The sequence below is a fragment of the Rattus norvegicus genome, chromosome 4 (genome assembly GCF_036323735.1).
Source record: "Rattus norvegicus strain BN/NHsdMcwi chromosome 4, GRCr8, whole genome shotgun sequence".
In the NCBI taxonomy this organism is placed as follows: domain Eukaryota; kingdom Metazoa; phylum Chordata; class Mammalia; order Rodentia; family Muridae; genus Rattus; species Rattus norvegicus.
In genome coordinates this window covers 121,310,144-121,331,219 of record NC_086022.1, presented here as the reverse complement: position 1 = coordinate 121,331,219, position 21,076 = coordinate 121,310,144, and the positions used below count along the sequence as shown (strand labels likewise).

At 46.2% G+C, this 21,076-nt stretch overlaps 1 protein-coding gene across 1 annotated transcript in view; it reads left to right on the top strand.

The window, feature by feature from the left end:
* The window catches only part of Antxr1 (ANTXR cell adhesion molecule 1), a 187,448-nt gene that overhangs the window by 4,330 nt on the left and 162,042 nt on the right, over nt 1-21,076 (top strand). Inside the window, exon 2 of the mRNA NM_001044249.2 lies at nt 18,593-18,664. Coding sequence (NP_001037714.1) covers nt 18,593-18,664 — 72 coding nt within the window. The remainder of the gene's footprint in view (nt 1-18,592; nt 18,665-21,076) is intronic.

The following is a 21,076-nucleotide window of genomic DNA, read 5'->3' as shown; positions in this document are numbered from 1 at the left end:
GTGGCTACTCTCCCCACCTCTGCAATGCCCCTCCCTCCTGCAGTCAGTTCGCTTTTCTCTGGCGTTTTTAAAGCTCTGCTCATTTCAGCCCTGAGCAGGATGCATCTCTGGCCTGGAGGGAGCCCAGATTATATAGTTAATGGAACGTCATGTTTTCTCAACCAGGAGCAAAGACCATATAATGATAACCCAGAACACCACAGTAACACAATAGGGCGTTATTAAGAGCTCTGGCAATGGGGCCGCACAGGGCTCTACACTGATGGAATTTCATGTTTATATAAACATGCTTTTCTGGTTAGAGTTGGGAAGAGTAGTTTGCTGGGAATTCAATCAGGGATTTGAAAAGTCAGACTTGGAAGGCCCTGTCTAGAAAAGAACAAGAGTCTCTCTTAAGTCTCCCGGTGGGTCTTCAGGACCCACCATGGATGTGGACGTATACTCCCTTCCTGGCAAGGTCCTTTGACACTGAAATGTGCATTTTCATGCCACGTATTAATCTTCTTTATGTACAGGGAGAGGAGGATTTTCCATCTCCAGTCTCAGGGAAGCACTGGACATGATACATGGGCCATAAAGACTTCAAAAACAGAACACTGAGAAGAGGCCATGGGATGAGGGCGGGGGCGGGCCACAGAACAAGACTTAACTTTTTATTCCACCAGTGTTTCTCTCTCTCTCTCTTCCCCCAAACAAAGGAAGCTCACTTTCTCAAACTCTCATTGGGCATTCCAAGGTTGTACTGATCTGCAGGGCTGTGAGGGAGTGTGGCACCCTAGGGACATGGACACACACATAATGGATACAGATAGATGTTTGTCCTCCTGGACTGGAATCTCACTAGGTAGACTGTGGTTTTCCTGGAAGAGACCTGGGTTTCCAACAAACTTAAACAGGAAATGTTGAAAGTCCGAAGCTCAGTGAGCTTCTCAGACCCACATGCTTTCACAAGAGACTGAGGAGAATTGTCTACACGATGATCGATCCCTAGTGTGTAGATGGGAGAGAGTTTTGTTCACCCTGCTGGGTTAGAACTGCACAGAATCAGGACTAGACCCTGACAGAGCAACAGAGCAGGACTTTTCTGCTCCCAGCTCCCAGCCTGGTCCCTTCTGCTCATCTCGACCCAGCACCATTGGGCTATAATGAGAAGCACATGGCGGTGCAGCCAGCGAGATCCAGTGGGTTCCAGGAATTGAAAATCCCTGCACCAGCGTTTCAGTAAATCGTGGAACCCAAGCAGTTAAGACTTTAACTGTGGAGCAGCTGCTAGGCCGCTGTTCACCAGTTGCTGCTAGTAGGAAATTCTGCATGCACCTGCCAACACCCCTCCCACCTCCCAGAGCCCTGGGGCTGTGTTCACACTCTGAGGTGTGGTCAGTATTCTGCACTTAAAGGTCCAATGACTTAGGAGCTTGTTCGGATTGAATTTGACAGAAAGGGGAAATTTAAGTTTGCAGATGTGTCAAGGCACACAGATGTTGCTTGCTTTCTGAAATGCCTTGGAAGGTCCTTTAGAGGAAGGAGAACGTAAAACTAGCACCAAGCGAGGGGAGTGGGGTGCATTAGAGCATACCTTGGACGAGCACAACAGTAGCCTTAAAAGACACCGGGATGAACATCTCTCCAGGGCCAAGACTTTAGTCCGTTCAAATGTTTCAGCAGTTTGGTTCCTATTTAAAGAGGGCCTATCAGGCCTGGTGACAGTTGGTAGGACTGCCCACAACTAAGGAGGCTCAGTGTGTAGGCACAAACTAAGGAGGACGGAAGTGTTTTTTGTTTTGTGTTTCTGTCTGGGTGAGTAATTTATCTCTACTTCTCTTAACTCTGGAGACCTGGGAAAACTCGGAGTTATGCTGAAAATAGAGTCCAGAGGGGCTGGAAGAAGGCATCTGACCTGTAATTATAACCATAATTATCTCCCGGCACTCTGGGGATGACCTCTGGCATCCCTTAGACAAACAGAACTGACACACAAACGCAGATTAGACTTGCCTTATGCTAACGTAAATGGGCGCCTGACCAGACTTAGCCACTTGTACTCATTTAATTATTCCACAGCACAAGACAAAGAGGATATTTGGACATTCTGACATGGTTTTCAGACACGCCAAGTTCTCATTGAAAAAGCCATTCGATTTCTTCCATTACAGTTGGCTTATTCTTTTCGGGTACTTGGCATAGCTATGTTCTCAATATGATCAAAGTGATTGGAGTGCTTGGCCCAGCAATGAAAGCCCGGATAACACAGTGCCTACAGCAAGCCACGTCCTGTCTCGGGAGGTGCAAAGAAGACTGAAGCCGGAAGCCATCTGGACTGGTGGCCTTTTAGGCAGAGGACATTAGAAGGACTCTGCGAGTCCAAAGCTGCAGGCTCCAGTACGGATTTGGGGCAGGGCAGGAAAAGTCAAGTTTAGAACAGCAGGAAAAACAAGTGGCAGTCACGGCCTGGCTCCCTGCCAGGCACTATGGTATAAACGGGGCCTGTACAGGCCTGTTTATAAGCCTTTGCTGTCCCCGTAACATCTGAACGGTCACTGTTGCCGCTTCACTGGTTGCGAAACTGAAATGAAGGCTGAGACGACTTTAAGTGGTAAAGCCAACCTCAATCCCGAGATGTAATCAAAAGATGCAAAGACTGAGATGTCAAAAGAACATTAAATCAGTCAGGAGACAAGCTAGGTTATGCTGTGGTGATGAGTAGCCTTCAAGTCTTAGTGACAAGCTACACTCATGGCTGTCCTGGGAGCTAGGGCCCTTGGAGAGGCCCTTCTCCATCACAGCTGCAGAGGAAACAAATGCTGAAGGAGGGAAGTGACTCAAGTCCTTCCGCTCACAGCCCACTGGCCCAGACTGGTCATGTGTTCTCACCTTGTGGAAAGGGACTGAAGACGTGTATGCCAGAGGGAAGAAATGCCAGAAAAGTGTGGGCATTTGCAGCCTCTGCTGCAAGCATAATTACATAGTCTGGAGGCCTGCATAAGCAGGAATAGCAGCTAAGATGGGAGAAGGAGCCAACACGTCTGGAGGGGGTCCGTTCGGAGCCAGATCTAGGGTATATTAATCAATTGGAAGTTACTCCCTACCGGCATAGCATTTCAGATCTTCCTGGGAGGTGGTGATGCCTTTCCATTCTTCCCTTCTCCAATCCCCTCCATACTTAAAATAAACGTTTAATGCCATGGGTATTAAGAACGTTTACTCAGTCAGGGCAAGCTATCTCGTGATAGCTTTTACTGTGGTCGTGAACAGCCTGCAAGCCTCAGTACAGGCTACATTCGTGATCCCATGGAAAGGGGAATGAGGTGCCAGACATGGCTCTCTGTCACCTAAGTGTTACATGAGCGTATTTGAAAGACAAGAATTCCTCTGTACGTGATTGGTGGAATCTAAGGGAATTTGACAGGCTGGACAGTGAGTACAGTCCTCATACACTGGGGTGGCAGTGTTAAGAGAGTTCCCACACAGAGGCCAATTTAGAGCTTGACCTTGGAGTGTCTGCTCCCACCCGTGTTTCTTGATGGAGATGCAATCGTCATATTTAGTGAGATAGTTTTTCATTATGAAGGAATGGAGAACGTTAAATGTCATTAATTAATTAATTGTTAATATCATGATTATTCCTGGCCATTGTGATAACCAGGAATTAATAGATGCCTCTACACTGATCTCTAAGAGGCACCAAGTAGAGGATCTGCTTTGCAGAGAACCCCTGATAAGGGCTGAAAGGCAGAGCAGCACAAGCTAAGCTTCTTGCCTCTGAGGCTGGAGAGATGGCCCCGTGGTTAAGAATACTTGCTGCTCTTCTAGAGGATCTGGTTTTGATTCCCAGCACCCACGTGGTGGCTCGCTGTCATCTCCAATTCTAAGGATTCTGATGCTTCTGCAATCACCACACATGGGGCACAAGACATCCATGCAGAAACCCACCCCCTGTCCCCAAGAAAACTAGTTAATTAATTTTTAAAAGTGTTTAAAAGCTTGTTGATTCCTAGCACGGAAGGATTCCTCCACGCAGGAGAAGTAGGCATCAGGAGGAAGTGGACCAGTGACAAGTGCTGACTGTGGACGGGAGGATGTGACAGCAATGGGTCCCGCCCACTCTTGGTCCAGGCTTCCCTGGAGCAGCGCTCCTGTTCTACAAACACTCCTCAGATGGCTGTGGTGTGAGACCCTCACTCTCACCGTAGGCTGTGAGGCTGAGCAGAAAGACAAGAAGAGCTGCCATGCAGCAGCAGTGGCCGTCCTCCCTGCCGGAGAGCAACCAGCATGCTCCTCCAAACTGAACTCCAGGGAGAATTCTTCCCTGGATGAGAGAGGCCACCATGATGTGGAAAAGGAGAGCTGGTGTAGCAGCTCAGCCGTTTCTTGCCTGTTAGTGTTGACAAATCTTACTTTGCACACATACATACAAGCCACGATGCTCATAACTAGGGCATTCCTTGGTTCCTTTCCCATCAAGACTCCAGAGCTAACCATGTGTGTTTACGTGAGGGATAGGGGGAAACAGAGCCTCAAACATAGGAGTTATGAATGCCAACTTTGGGATTAGACAACTCCAGCTTCAAACCTCACCTCAGTGTTGGACCAAACACTATGAACTTGGGATTTTGAATCAGTTAATCTTTCTGAAGCTTGGTTTGTCCTGTTAATAAAACAGACAAGATTAAAATCTTTAACCAGCATTTGGCAAATGCATACCAGGTGACGAGGGGTGGTGGTGATAAAGATGATGGTGCTGATGTTGATGGTGGTAATACAGTGATGGTGACAGGTAGTGGTGAGAGAGATGAGGGTGACAGGGATGATGGTGGTGATGATAATGGCAGGGATGACAGTGACGGTGACAGGGATGATCATAATGGTGATGCCAGTGAAGGAGATGATGGGGGTCATGATGCTTGCAGTGATGAGGTGACGATAATAGTGATGGTGGTCATGGCGATGTTGGTGACAACTAACACAAGAGAAATGCTGTGGTCCTCTAACAAGTGAGTCCTCCCTATCTTCCAAGCGATGAGATCATCTGCCTGAGTAGGAGGCATATCATATCTGTTTATTTTCCCTCCTCTTCCTCCTCCTCCTCTATCTTTTCCTCTCTCTCTCTCTCTCTCTCTCTCTCTCTCTCTCTCTCTCTCTCCATGTGTGCGCGCACACGTGTGTGCATGTGTGTGTGCTTGCATGTGTGTTGTGATAGGAACTCATGTAACCCAAGCTGGCCTTCAACTCCCCCTGGCACTCCTACTTCTGTGAAGTGCTGGGATTACAGGCATGTGCCGTCACGCCTGGCTCAGGGATGTGTCATTTCCATTCAGTGTTTATGAAACTATGCTAAGCCTTAGGAATTGTAGAGCCCAAGGAGTCCAGTTCTCAGGGAGCTCAGGGTTCAGTGGAGCCAACAAAGCAAGAAAGACTGCTAGCAAAATTATGTGGCTTGATAGGAGAGGGACTTTTGCAGGCTTCGGAGAGGAGGAAACTTTGGCCCAGGAACATGGCGATTGAGTGAGATTTTGTCAGATGTTAAAGAAGCAATGTACAAGAAAGCCAAGTGACACATACTCTGTCCTGTATGACTGGGAAAAACCTTAGAAAGAATTTGCGTTCTATCCCTCCAGCAATAAGTTTGAAGATTAGTAATTAATTTTGTTTTTTTAAAGATTGGGAGTGTTTGAGAACAATGGTGGCCAGCATATGTCTCTACTGGATATATATTGATCACCTGTTTTTGTGGTGGGGATGGAGACAAAAGAATAAAGGAGTCCGGAAACTCTTTGTTTTGAGGAACAGGACTTGAGCGGGTTGTGTGGGAGACGAAGCTGCATTGGGAAGAAGCGGGTTTCAGAAAGAGAGAGAATCTTGTCAGGGATGGGGAAGGTCTGAGCATGTAGGGCAGTTGGGTGGAGACTCTAAGTAGGCGGCTTCCCTGGAGCCTTAGGACTGAAAATCAAGCCTTGGATATTGTTAGCCCAAGGGTAGCAATTGATTGGGTGCAGGTAGTAATCAATATAAAGATAATAATATAAGGACTTCAAAACGTCAGGAAGAGGTGCAGTTTGAAGAAGATGGCCAAAGTCCAATCCAGAGGAATTGTCAATAGTTGTCCAGGAAAAGGAGAAACTGTACTCGTCCTCGCCAAGGCATGGCAGGGCGGTGGGGAGAGGGGCAGTGCAGGGCTGTAGCACTGGGGAAGGAGTGGGGTGAGCCAGGTGAAGGGTCGTCATCTGGGACATTTGTCCTAAGTCATCTCTTCCTGTGGTTCTGGTATCAAAGGGTGATGCTTCCCATAAGCTGTGCACTTTGGCTGAAGACCTGGGAGTAATTCTTCCTCACACTGCAATGCCACGTGTGTATGTACCCACAGCAGACCTGGGCCCTCCCATTCTCCACATGGCTGTCACTTTAGCTCAGGTCTCCACCATGTTACCAGTTTGGTGAAATCTTGCCCAAACTGGTCTACCTCATCCATCCCGCTTCCTGGAACTCTAGAACCAACTCAACCTGGTTTTTGTTTGTTTTGTTTTGTTTTGTTTTGTTTTGTTTTTTAACACAAATCTAACCTCGACAACAAATTCCCTAAGCCCCACCTCTCATACACACTCTGAAAACAGGTAAAACTCTTTCAGGACCAACTGTGAATGCCTTGGTAAAATACCAGGGACTTTTATTGCACCATGTAGTCCCCATGTTTCACTTCTTACCACATCCCACACCTTTTAAACTTACAATGAAATGGCTGTGTGGGTTCCACAGCCATTTAGCTGCAGAGCGGTCATTCACTCATCTATATACCTAAGTGATGCCCACTTATTTTAAGGCATGAACCGTGGGCTTCATGTACGCTCCCCCAAACAATTAAGAGCCTCCATCCCTCTGCATTGCATCTTGACTTAAAATCCTTCTCCTCTTTAGAGTCTCTCAAGCCCAAACAACTCCTGCCCTCTGACAGCAGAGGCGTGCTCCAGAACTTAGATGGAGAGGAAGCGTGCTCAGTGTTCAGGAAACATCTCATCCACACTTTATCTTTTCCGCTGTCCTCCAATGCTCATTGGTGGACAACCCCACAAGAGTCAAAGGTCCTCCAGGGCTGGCAAAGCTTACGAACTGTATCTTACTCAGCCTGCTGTCCCCCCTCCTCCCAAAAAAAAGTACGTCTTCGCAGATGGTGCCAGGAAGCAGTTAAGAGGACAGTGCGGGAGCCATAGCACTCCAGCAGTCAAATAACAAACACTCCCCCAAATAATTAAGAACTTAATTAATTAAGAACTTAATAATACGTGAGATACATCACTGATCATCCTTGTTACTAAGATGACCAAACATCCTGGCCTGCCCAGGAGAGGCCTGGCGTGGTTTTGTTGTCCCAGAGTAATTAATAGCTTCCTCTTCGCCTCTCAAAACTGGCTCCATTCTGCTTTTCAATTTTAGGGTGATAGTGATTACTGTCATCAAAGAGAGAACAGACTAAAGGCAGACTGTAACTGACCTTCTACCCTCCATTCTGTTAAAGAGGGCAATGGTCAGCCATTTAAATGACCCAATTTTAAGCCTTTCCTAGGGGCCCCACTCCATCATTTTTGAGGAGGAAATTCTGTATCCTCCAACTGTTTGAGTGCCTCGCCATGAACTGCAATTGTCTGTTTCCTAACCCCACCATGGGGAGGCAGTATTGCATAGCGGTCATGAGCATGGGGTTAAATGCTGAAGTCTTAAGGTTTGGAGCAAAATGATGGTCCGGGAAATGTACAGGTCATTGAGTAGTGCAGAGATGGCAGGGCTGGCCACACTCAAAGTGTCAACTGTTGCTTGTAAATGGCAGTGAGTCCCAAGCACAGTGTCTACTGCTTAGTAAGTACTCAGTACAGGAGAAACCTGAAGAGCTGACCAGGCATGTGTGTCTGGCTGAATGAATGAATGAATGAATGAATGATATTCTGTAAAGAGGCTGAAGAAGATGAAGACAGAGAAGATGTTTTCAGAGAAACAAAGGCATTGAGGCTGGGAGAAGATCCAGCAGTGCTCATGGTCCAGCCTGACAACCTAACGTTCAGCTTGGTTCGTTCCTTGGAGCTCACGGTGAGGCAGAACCAGCTCCTGTCCGCTGTCCTCGGATCTCCACTTCTGCACTATGGAGCACATGTCCTCCCTCAGAGAAGTAAATGTTAACACTTTTTTAAAAAAGGAATGAAGGCATTAATGGCTCTTAGAAATGTTGTCTGGGGGCATCACACGTGCAAAAGCTAAAATTTAATAATCTGAGGAACTCAATGGAAGGGAAGAAAGCTTGAGGCTTCAGGGAAGGAAGCTAAATGTAGAGAGCTTCACCCCACCCCTCTCACCATCACCTAGATGTGCCCCATTCGCTCACCAGAGGTCTTGGGAGGTGACTGGGGAGCCCACATCACAACTAAGGGATGGTGGCACACAAAGCTGGTAGGACATTAATTAGAGAGACAAAGCAAGTGGGCTGAGCTTGCAAGAGGTCAGCCAGGGCCTATCTTCACCCCTGTGGCCGAGTTTAATAAAAGAAAGAAAGAAAGAAAGAAAGAAAGAAAGAAAGAAAGAAAGAAAGAAAGAAAGAAACGTACTTTCAAGGCGTTTCTTGAACACTATTAAACAAAGCTGGGAATAAATTTGAAGTAAGAAGTAGTGAGGAATGGGACCTGGTTGGGATAAGACTGTCCCTTGGAGGCTAAGTGCCACTGTGAGCTATCACTGCACAAAGCAGCTGTGCGGGAGAGTGGAGGGGACGACACGCCACAGAGGAAATGGCCTGGGTTTCTTTAAGACCGTGGTCCTATCCAGCATGGACTCCGGGGAAATTCAAGGCTTCTGTCTTTGATTATGTGGCTGCAATAGGATCCCGGAATGAGGCCAGGTGGAGCATGAGGGAACCTTGGGTAGAGACCAAGAGAACAAGAGAAAGTGCAGGAGTGGTGTGAATACGTCCTTGGAGTTCAGTTACGCTTCACGTTTAATGATGAAGGCGGAGCCCAACGGTTGTTTAACACCTTAACATACACGATTAAATAAAATCGCTGAGGCAAAAGTAGGAAGTGGGAGTTGGTTAGCTCCATCTGGCAAAGAAAATAAAACGTGAATTTGTGAAACGGGAGGCAAAATGTGGAAAGCAAGGGACCTAGGACCACAAAGTATAAAACAAGGCAGGAGTTAAAGGCACTCGGGGAGGGGTGAGCAGCAGAGCTGGCCGTGTAGACAGTGAGACTGTAAAGTACGCTTGGGGAGTCCTAGTTCCAGGAGGAGATAGATGTAGCTGGGTGAAAGCGACAAGGGGGAGGAGCTCAGGGATGACAGGAAGGCACATCCAGAGTGACACTGCTCCTCATTGCTGAAGCACAGTCTGGAAAGGCCATTTAAAGACAGTAGAAGACCATTCTTCTTCTTAAAGAAAGCGGGAAGTGTGGCTCGCATAGATCCCTCAACTAAGAATCAAAATTAAATATTTATTAGAAGAGACTAAGACCTAGACATTGTTTTCTGGTTAGAAATTAATTTTCAAGGCAAAGAAAAGCACAGGCTACCTATAAGGGCTATAAAACACTCAGTGCAAAGAATTGTGATCGCTAAAAACGCATCTTTTCTAACGGATAAAATCATTGTGTTGATGTCACCTGTAAGTGAAGAAAACATAAAAGTATTTTCAGACAGATATGGATTACTCCAGGAAGGGGAGTGGTTCGTTGTTGTTTACAATGAAAATCATCCAAAATGTGAATCATAGTTTACAGAAACGTTTAAACTGTGATGTTTGTTGCATAAAAGAAGCGATGCTGGGGGCTGGGGGGTTGTAGCTGTGATTGTAGCTCTCAAAGGCTGTGGCAGGGGGATGGAGCATTCAAGGCCCATCTGGGCTGTACAGCCAGACGCAAACAGCCAGACCCAACTAGCAAACTAAACGATAAGCCATAGCATGACCACTGAGACCTTTGAAGGAAGCCAGAGTCTCGCTGCTATTCCCACATTCGGCTGATAACTGCATCAACAATGAGAAAGCAAACGTGAAGTCTTTGGGTGAGAAGCTTACGCCCTATCTAAATATTAAGATTCTTAGAAATAATGACCACATTGCTGAGAAGTGCCCAAAGTAGGGTCAGCCATCTAAAGACGTTTGAGAAGCTCTCCCAAAATCAGGAAGTATTCAGAGACTAAAATCGTGAGGGAGGAGCTTAGAATACGAACAGTGGGTGAAGTACATTGTGTGCTGTGTGTGTATGTGTGTGTGTGTGTGTGAGTGTGTGTGTGAGTGTGTGTGTGAGTGTGTGTGTGAGAGTGTGTGTGAGTGTGTGTGTGAGTGTGTGTGTGAGTGTGTGTGTGAGAGTGTGTGTGAGTGTGTGTGTGAGTGTGTGTGTGTGAGTGTGTGTGTGTGTGTGTGTGTGTGATTAATTTCTAGGAAGAGGAAACATGTATGAAGGGCAAAAAAGATGAGTAAATAAATGCGATAGACGATGATTTCCCTAAGCTAACAAGAGATTGGCTGCTTCCGTCCAAATGAATCACCAAGCCCTCAGCCAAATTAATTTTTAAATGGTCCTCAAGTCACATGATCCTAGACAAATTCCTAAAACATATGGGTAAGTAGAAAAGTCTGTTCTTCAAAAAAAAAGAAATAATAGATTTCTTTACTTCCCCTCAAAAGTAAGACTTAGATTGGCATTTAATTTTTTTTACTCTACAATATTGATTGCTGTAAAAAGCTCAGTAATTATAGATCTTGAATGAATGTGGCTTTTAAATTCCTCACCTAGCCTCAGACGTGCAGATTTCAACATGTGGGCCATCCATGGGCCCTACTGAAGAGATTACTTGAAGAGATTGATATCAAAATGGAAAATACATTGAAAATAAGGTGTAAAAAACAAAAGCAACCCAAAGAAACAGAGGTGCGTAATGACCCTACCAATGCTACCAATGCTGATTATGGAGCAAGACTTAAGACCTGGTTGCTTTTCAAAGGAGAAAACACACATTTTTGGGTAAAATAACCAAATTTTCTCTTAATATATTTACTTGAACTAGCAAATGTTGTTGGCTTCTTGTCCACCCTCTTCCTCCCAGGCCCACCTGCTGGGTGACAGATAAAAACACCCTCTATTTTGATGATAATCACCTCCTGTTATAGGTTCCCCTGCCCAAGTTCCCTTCAGGAGAGATGCTCTGCCTCTCAGACATTGCATTTCCTGAGCGAGACTGGGAGAATGGAGTCCTTTAGTTTTGGACACATTAGCTCATGTACAGTCTGTCTGTCCTCAAGGACTAGGAGGTTTCTGTACTAAACTCTCACAGAAGCAGGCAAGGATGGAGAGAGACCTCAGTCTGTTCAGTGTCTACTGAACAGCTTGATCAGTAGACCGAGTGTCTACTGAAGACAGCTTGATCATGACCAAGCTTCCTGCTTATTTTGAATACTACACCTTGAATTCTAAATTTTAAATATCAACAAAATTACAGTGTGGTGAAATAATAGGATCCCAAGCCCTGATAAAAGCACGGGCAGCATGGCGTTGTAGGCTCTTACAGAGTGTGCCAAGATGGCCTCCATATGACAGTGGAAACCATGGTATTGTCTACGCTGACTCTGCAAGATGTCTCTGAATACTTACACGTTCTGAGGACAGAGAGGATATGAATAATAATTAATGAGGCTGACTTAAAAAATATATTCTAAACCCTATACCCCACAGAGAATAAACTTTCCATTTAAATGCCCATGAAATATTTATTAGTTCACAGAGAGTGCCTCATGCATCCCAAGGCACAAGGTTTCCCACCCACTTTATCAACAACAAAGAAGAGGAAATGAGCAGCCAACACCTCAGAACTTCAGCTATGAGGAAGATAGTTGCGTGTTTTTGTTTGTTTTGTTGTTGTTGCTGTTGTTGTTGTTGTTTTTATAATAGCTTGTCATGAGGAAGATGGGACAATACATTTTAAAAAAAATTAGAAAGATCCAGAATGGAAGAAGTGGCCATCTAGGACAGAGGTTGGCAAACTATGGCTGAGTCCCTGTTTTTCTAAATAAAATTTTCTTATAGCACAACCATGCTCATTTGTTCAGGTTCAATGTTGCTTTTATGCTTTAAAAAAAAAAGTTGTTGACATGGAGACCTTAAGTCCCACCCACCCTCCAGTACCAAGGAGGACTCAAATATTTACTGTCTGACTCTTCACAGAAAATGTTGACTGACCCCTGAACTAAGGAGACATCTGAAACCCATAGAGATGTAGGGATGCGCAAAGAATTCATCACCAAGGCCGTCCTTCTGGGTGTGTGCCTGTGTGGTTGGGACCGGTGCCGTCCGTGAGAAGGGCTGGCATTTGGCTGCACGCTCTGCTATTACCGTCTTGAAATCCTAATAACTTTTCAACAGGGGCCCTGCATTTTCATCCTGCACCGGTCCCAACAGCTAACCAAGAAAGCCAAAGGAACGATAAGTATTTCTAAAGTTTCGTGCTTACTACATACATTAAAACTATAATGAAACCCTTCGTCCTCCCATGCCCCACTGTCTGCCTGACCCAGTGAGGTGGGGGCCATATAAGGGGTGAGGCACTTGCCCTCTTTAGACCAAATATGAGGCCTCCTTTTTAGCGTCTGTCACACATTTCTTAAGCAAGGGACACATGGAGAGTCAATTTCCGTGCAATGGCCAAAAAGAAACGCACTGCAGAAATTCGCAGCGTCTTCTCCATTATGTGTGAAAAGAGATGTACAGAAGTGCTTGGCTCTTTGGTGCTATGAAAGTGAAGAGAAACAGAAATTGGCCAGTGTGAAAAATGAAGACATCCTACTACTGTCTGACTCAGCAGCACGAGAAGACGCAGGCGTGACAGATGGCGTGGGCAGTTACATAAGGACATAAATGTGGTCATAGGTGACGAGATCAAGGACCCTGGTCTGAGTGCACAAGCTTGGAGGAAAGTCGGGAAGCAGGTCGCTGTGCAGTGGGTAGTACCCAAGTCTGACTGTGGCTGGCGGGGGGAGGGGTATGAGGCGGCGGGGGGTGTCTGACTGCGGTACGCAGGAGTGAGGGCGGTGCCGTGTTTGAGCACCTAAGGAGGGAAGCACCTCAGGGTCTACCTTTTGTTTGTCCTCCATACCTTCATTTCCCACACTGAAGTAGCTGTTTTGATGACACTCTTTTTTCAAATTCTGTCCTTGGACCCTCAGTCTATGTCATTTCCCCACAAGTGACAATTTTGCATAGCAGCTTTGGGTGACATTGGTCCATCCCTTTTTAGCCTTCCAGGAGATGCACTGCAGCTCTCATGGGGTCATCTCTGAAGCCTGAGAGCACGAGACATGGACCCAGAGTCATGAAGTTCAGCCATAGGAGCGCCTTTTAAGACAATTTAACATTTTCTGTCTTAACAGCAATGTCACTATTTTTGTTGTTGTTGAATTTGCACCAAAAATACCAGTAATTGATATGCAAAAAAATGTGTGTAAGCTTTTCCTGGTTGTGTACATGAGTGAGTGCATGTGAGCATGTGCAGTGTGTGTACATGTGTTTGCTTGTGCATGTGTGTGTATGTGTGGTATGAGAGTACGTGTGTACATGGTGCGTGCGTGTAAAACTGTGTGTGTGTGTGTGTGTGTGTGTGTGTGTGTGTGTGTGTTTGAAAGGCAGAGTGGAGAAGGGAGTACCTCTTTGGTTAAGATACCTTTTGAATCACGAGTCACAGAAAAGAGTGCACCTTATATCCTCACCCAGTGCCCGCTCACTTGCACAGCCTACTGAAGCCCCTGAAGCACTGTTTTCTGTTACTTTCCGCAGCACATTCTGGTTTTTCAATCTTATTATGCTTCATTTCTTTGAAAAAAAATTGGCGATCTCCCAGTAGCTAATTTCCCAACTCTCTAACTGCATTCTGCAGTGCGAGCGTCATTGTTTTCAAAGCCATCAGTTGGACTGACTAAGGGAAGTCATGTGGCAGGAGAGAACTCAAACATCATGGCTGCTGGAGGCTCCACGGCAGCAGATGGAGCAGGATGGTGTCCCCAGACAAGGGACAAAGAGAGGTGCTCAGATTGGCTTTGGATCTGAACTAGTGTTTAGAGAAGTTGAAGTGGAAGCAAGAGTCAAGGTCCAGGAGGGAGGCTTGGCTGTGCCCACAAGAAAACAGTTGATAAAGGCCTGGGCCAAAATGGGGCTCCAACTTGTTAGGGTGTAGAAAGAGAAGAGGAGAAAAAGAGGGGGGAGAGAATCTGGGAGAGAGTACTCACTCACTGGCAAGGAAGCTTGGGGCTAATTTTGGGTCCACCCAGTGTCTCTGAAGCTACTGAGCATATCCATACCTACCCAGGACCCGAGAGGGCCACTGGCATCAGTGACTTAACCAGGTGTGGCTAAGGATGAGCGGGGCTGACCATTTTGTAATCTCTGTCTTAGCTGCCTTGGCCTCCCGGGGTTAGCAGTCACTGGTGGCAGATCCAGCCGAATGTGCCTGTATTTCCTTTTCACTGTGCCCTGGTTGCTCATACAGCAGATGTGTTTTCAAGGCGTTTAACCACAGGGTTAGAGACTCTCGGGAGCAGAAAAGAATGTCCTTTTGTTCAGAAAACAATTGGGTAACATTTCTGATTCTGCTGTTGCCCCTCTTTGTGTACACATCGGGCCCTCGGAAGTGACTGGACTGTCACCCGAAGGCAAGGCCAGGTTGCTCCATACAGAATCCCTCACAGAGTGTGACATCAAATGTTTCTTGATTTTTTAAAAAATCATATTTCAAGTACTGGAGGCAGAAAAACAAAATGCTCTCCACAGTGATCACCTGCAGGGGCTTACAATGCAGACCAGAGGCTTTCCTCCCTGGGGAGTGGCAAGCCCTTTCACAAACCCACTTCAGTAGATTCTGGGTGAGGACATTGACCTTGGCTCTAATTGGATCCCAAGTGCACCACATGAATCTTCCAATAGACATTTCTGTAATGCTGGGTCCAGGCAGGATTCCTGGGAGGCTTTTTTAATTCCAATTATGAAGAGAACTGTGCTTGCAGAAGAGAGACACAAAGTCCCCAGAAGAGACCCTTTGCTAGTCTCAGTACCTCTCAAACCTACCATGTCCATGGGAACAAACATCTTTTGGTACTTTTTATATTGGGTTTAGAAGGAAATTCTAGATTCTACCTTGCAGCTTAAATAGCTAGGTTAATCCAACATGGCTGACCCTTAAAAAGACAAAGGTGACATGAGATATGTCATATGATTAAAAACATACAATGGGTGGAGAAAAGCTGAACTTGAAGACAAGCTGCCATTTTCCCGGATAGCACCGAGCTTCTCACGGTTGGGATCAGGAATCTGATTCTAGGCTTTAAGTGAGAGTGGCCACAAGTCTGAGCTCCCAAGGGTCAGTTACGCTGGGAGGAGCCTCTAGGGCAGTTTCTAACTGGAAAATCAGCCAAAAGGCAAATGCCCAGTGCACATCAGACAGCCTGTAAGTCAAAGAATCTGCATCTTCTACTCCTGGAGAGGCAGGGGTTCGCCCAGAGTCACCTTGGGTGTCTTCCAGAAGGGAAAGGGAGGACACAATGCTAAGCTGTGAGTGTTAGGTGTGAAATCCCATTGTTATGAAGTGTGTTAAAGGGCTTCTCTCTCCCCAGTGTGAGTCCCCACTTTCCCTGTAGCCAGGTCTCTCATAGTGGCTTGTTGTTCATATGACACACTGAAAAGATTTACTAGGGCTTGTGGGTTAGTGGCCACTCCTGCTGGGTAGTGTGAGAAGTCATGGAGAACGTGTTCTGTCTGGAAGGGGTTCAATGGGAGGCACATGCAAGAGGGTAGGTGGTGGGAAAAGTAAACAAAAATATATTATATACATGTGGGAAGTTGCCAAGAGTTAAGAAATTAAATTTTAAAAAAAAAAGGAATAGAATAATACCCGCCCAAACCAAGGGTTAGAGGGGAAGAAAGGGAAAGGAAGCCCTCCGCTTCATAGCTGTCACGGCTAGGGTTTCACTGCTGTGAGCAGACACCATGACCAAGGCAACATGCTTGTAAGGCACACATTTAATTGGGGCTGGCTTACAGGTTCAGAGGTTTAGTCCATTATCACCATGGTGGGCAGCATGGCAGCGTGCAGGCAGATTGCTGCTGCCTGGAGCTGAGTTCTGCATCTTGATCCACAGGCAGCAGAAGGAGACTGTCTTCTGTAGGCACCTGGGGAGAACACTGTTCTTCCCTGGGCAGAGCTTGAGCAGCAGGTCACCTCACAACCCAGCCCCACAGTGACACACTTCCTCCAACAAGGCCACACTTACTCCCACAAGGCCACACCTACTTTCACAAGACCACTCCTACTCCAACAAGGCCACACCTACTCTAATAAGGCCACACCTCCAAATAGTGCCACTCGCCATGGAGCAAGCATTCAAACACATGAGTCTATGGGGTCAAACCTATTCAAACCACCAAAATAGCACAGGAATGGATACACAGTTGGAGAAAGAGACCAACATCCCATGGTCCTTTTAAAAGCCCTAATCACTAGGTCTGTTGACAGGATCCGCTTCTTTCATGGTGCCTAGGGACCTTTGGGGTCAGCCCAGGCCCTGAGCATAGTGGCTCCTCCTTCTTCCTGCTTTTGTGTACGGTGTGTACCTGTGACCCTCAGGATACCTTGTTACTGGTAAGCAGTCGTTAAGTACAGATCTTCGGTGTACTGTTTCATTTTCATTTAAGTGGGATGAACAGAGCATTTCTGGGTATGAAACAGAAAAATAAATTCCTTTCAAAGAGATGGAAAACATCAACTAAAATGGGAACTTTTACTTAAGAGAACCGGCTGCTCTTAGGGAGGACCGGAGTTCAGCTCTTAGCACTCGCATGATGGCCCACAACTCCAGCTCCAGAGCACCCGACATCCTCTTCTGGCTTCCATGAACACCGCATGCATGTAGCCCCCTTACACACATGCAGGTAAATACTCATTCGCTTAAAATAAAAACAAATAATTCTTTTAAAAGAAGAATATTGTATCATGAGGGAGCTGGAGAGACGGCTCAGCTCAATGGTTAAGGATGCTCAATGTTCTCGAGGACCCAGGTTCAGCTCCCAGCACCCAGTTTAGTTGGTTCACAACTTCCTGTAAGTTCAGCTCAGCTCCGGGGGACCTGATGCCCTCTTTTGGTATCAGGTTGCACCTTATGCATGTGTATGCACTACACATGTATACACACACACACACACACACACACACACTCATGTAACACACACACAGACAGACGGATGGATGGATGATGGGTAGATAGATAGATAGATAGATAGATAGATAGATAGATAGATAGATAGAACCAGACACCAGTGGAAAGTGTTTGCAATACAGTGTCAGAGCAGAAAGCATACTGCAGCCTCAGTTACAATGGCAGGGAGACTGGGCCCTGGTGGACAGATCTGTGTGTGAGGGGAAAGGCGTCACAGGTTTGAGTAGACAAAGGCTAAGATAGCCCCCCTGGGAGAGACTGAGCATGAGCCTGCGGGGAAAATGGGCCAAATCAATGTGAGGGAAACAGGATTGTAAAACAATATCAGATGCAGGAGAGTTAAAAATCAACTTTCCAAGCCTGAACTCCCACAATTGCGTATTTCCAGAGAACTGACGTCTCTCTTCAGTCAATGCATTTCCTTTTAATAGAGTGAAAAGTTGAGCTGTTTTCTTCTTTTGTTCGTTATTCTCAGTAGCCACATTCGACTCGGTAGATTTTCCTGCTGTTTAACTCTCAGAGACTTCTTAAAATAAACGCCACCAACTGGACGATTATTTAGGGAGCCCGCTGGAGTCTTCCCTCCAATAATTTATTTTAAAATGCTACCGATATCTGTATTTTTAAATGGAAGGAGACTTGGAGTGGCTTTTGTTTTGTTGCTGTCCTGGGTTTCTATTGCTGTGAAGAGGTGTGGTGACCGCAGCAATTCTTAATAAGGAAGGCATGTATTGGGGTCTCGCTTATAGTTCAGAGGTTTGGGCCATTATCAACCTAGTGGGAAGCATGGCCGTACACAAGCAGACACGGTGCTGGAGAACTTGTTGAGAGTTCTACATCCAGAGCCAAAGGCATCAGGAAGAGAGTGTGATCCTGGGCCTGGCTTGAGCATCTGAAACCTCAAAGCCCACCCTCAGTGGTACACTTCCTGCAGATGCCACGCCTAGTCCAACAGGCCACACCTCCTAACAGGGCACTCCCTATGAGCCTATGGGGGCCGTTTTCATTGAAATCACAAGAGTCAATTTGCTGATTTTACTCAGTGGAATTGGAACAGAGCCTCTTCATAGAGGAGCACAGAAGCAACCGTGTCCTCAAGATCTGGAAACAGCCTGTGAATCTCTTTGATGCCTGGGTATTTTGATTTTGCTTGTTTTACTGTTAGAGTTTGACTCGGTGGGAGGTGTGGGAGAGAATGGTAGATGAAGTTGGAGGAATTCCTCAAAATTTTTAAGTCTTATAGATAATTTCCAAACTCACACCAGTTTCAGGTGATGGATGAACACGGTTAATAGGGTTGCTTCTACACAGAATGTAGGCTGGACAGAAACACAGCACAAGGTGCTGACGGAATGCCTCTCTGTCCTGTAGGTCAGGAAGCGTGCTGCACCACTGGAATGAGATCTACTACTTTGTGGAGCAGCTGGCTCATAGATTCATCAGGTGAGTGTGCCCCATAGTCTCTTCTCTCGTGGCTGACAGTGAATCCAGTCTATTTGCTCTTCTGACAACTCCCAGACATGGGCGGACCTGGGCATAGGGGGTCACAGAGTGCTAGGTGACCATGGTGCATAGTAAACCTTCTGGTTTTCTTATGAACACATCATAGCCCTGAGCAAGTCATAGCTGGTCTCATGGCCCCTGCATCCACTCTGTGGGCTTCGTCTCACCTTCCCAGACAGGTTGGAGCACAGTCACTGTGAACTGGGGAGGTGCTACTTAAGGACACCCACTAGTAAAGGTCACACAGCTTTCATGGACTCACCTATAGCATGTTGTCAAGGTCTGTGGTGCAGCTGGTGTGAGCATTCTGAACTCTGACATAGACCCCAGGTGGTAGATGGTCTCCATGGAGACCAGTGTGAGTGAGCATGAACCTCTTCAGTCCAGTTCTGTTGCACAGAAGATCCTCCGAGCTCAGGATAATAGCAGACAGTCTCCTCCCATGTTTAGTGACCAAACAACACATTCTTACCTTCCAAACAGAAAAGAAAGGGTGGCAGGTGTCCTTGAATCCACAGCAGGGATCACCCAGGTGACATAGGAAAGCAGGTGCTCAGAGGGAAAAATGGAGGAAAAGTACAATCAAGGAGAGAGACAGTGTATGTGTGGTGTTAAAAAAATACTTGGACAAATCACTGAACTTCGAATGGACAGGAGGGACTTCCCAATCTATGCTGAGAGCCATTCAGGAGACGCATGTTGAAAAGCACTGGTGAGAAACTCTCCTTCTGGGCCATTTCAGTTTAAAGTCTTTTTTGCTATGGAGCCAAGCATCCTCCAGTGCCCTTTCACCCATAGACCCTTTTGAGTGACGTAAAGCACATCTACAGCCAGGTCCTTGGCAGTTTCTGCTCTGTCTCCATTTGCTGTCCTCCTTTCGCCCTCTAAGCAGAGGAGCCCAGTGGAAAAGGACCCAGTTCATCGAGATGAGTTTGAGTCCAAGCTCCCTGTGCAACCCTAGCAATTAGCTTAACCTTGGCTGAACCCAAAGTTCTGGAAAAGGATCGTACAAAGATTACATGTGTGTGCATCTGATCGTTCAGCCTCTGCCTGGAAGTGGGTCTCTAGCACTGCCTCCCAACCCATCAGCAGTTCCACATTCTTCACTGAGAATCAGAGACAAGGGTGGAGCTACTGAGAGAACAGTTTCCCCAGCCCCCTGATTTACAGATGAAGGAAGAACAAACCAGGGACATCTCCACGATTTACTCTAGACCTCGAGGTACTTTTCTCAAGCCCTCTCCCTCTGGATTCCTTGGCTGTGGATGGTATATCAGCCATACTGTTTGTCCCTGTGACAGACCACTCAGAGAACAACCTAGAAGGAAGAAAGTTAATTTGGGCCCATGTCTGCAAAGGTTTTATGCCTTGCTAACACCACTGTTCCCAGACTGTGATGAGGTAGAACATCCAGGCACAAGTGTGTGGTGTAGTAACAATGCTTGCCTCATGCTGGGCAGGAAGCAGCATCAGGCAGGGACTGGAGACCTGGTAAAACTTCAAGGGAACACACACAGTTACCCACTCACCCAGTTAGATTCCACCTTCCACAGTTTCACTACCTCTGAGCAGACTGTTCAGATGTTGAGTCCATCAATGGATGGAGCCATTAATGAAGGCAGAGCCTCATGATACAATCAATTCCCCAAAGCTCTACCTCTAAACATTGCTTGTATCAACCTCAAAACATTAGGCTATCAGGGAGACCCTTCATACCTAGACCATAGCAGGTCCCTCAGTGTGCAGGGGCTAAGACTGTCACAGAGTTTTGTTTCTGCAATAGCCCAAAGGCTGTTGTTAGCAGTGCCAGGTACTGGGTGACACTCTTGATTAAGTGGAGGGAAAAATAGTATTGTCAACAAATGATGCTGGGGAAACTGCATATCAACATGATGAAGAATGAAAACTAGATCCATATCTCTCACCCTAACAAAAACTCCAAATGGATCAAGAACCTGAACTAGAGACTTCAATCCTGAAACCATTACAAGATACACATAGAGGCAAGGACTTTTTGCATAGGACTCTAGTTACTCAGGAGATAAGGCAAATAACTAACAAACGGGACCTTTTGAAATTAAGACGTTTTCAACAGCAAAGGAAGCTGTCAATCAAGCAAAGAAGCAGCCAATAGAATCAGATAAAGACTTTGCCAGCTACAGGTCTGATATAGGAGGATTAACATCTAGAGCATTCAAATAACTCAAAAATGAGCCGTCAAGAAAGCAACCTAAGAAAAGTGGGCTATGGAATTCAACAGAGAATTCTCAAAAGAAAAGGTACAGACATTTTAAATAGTGTTCAAAATCTTTAGACATCAGAGAAATAGAAAGCAAAACTGCTTTGAGACCC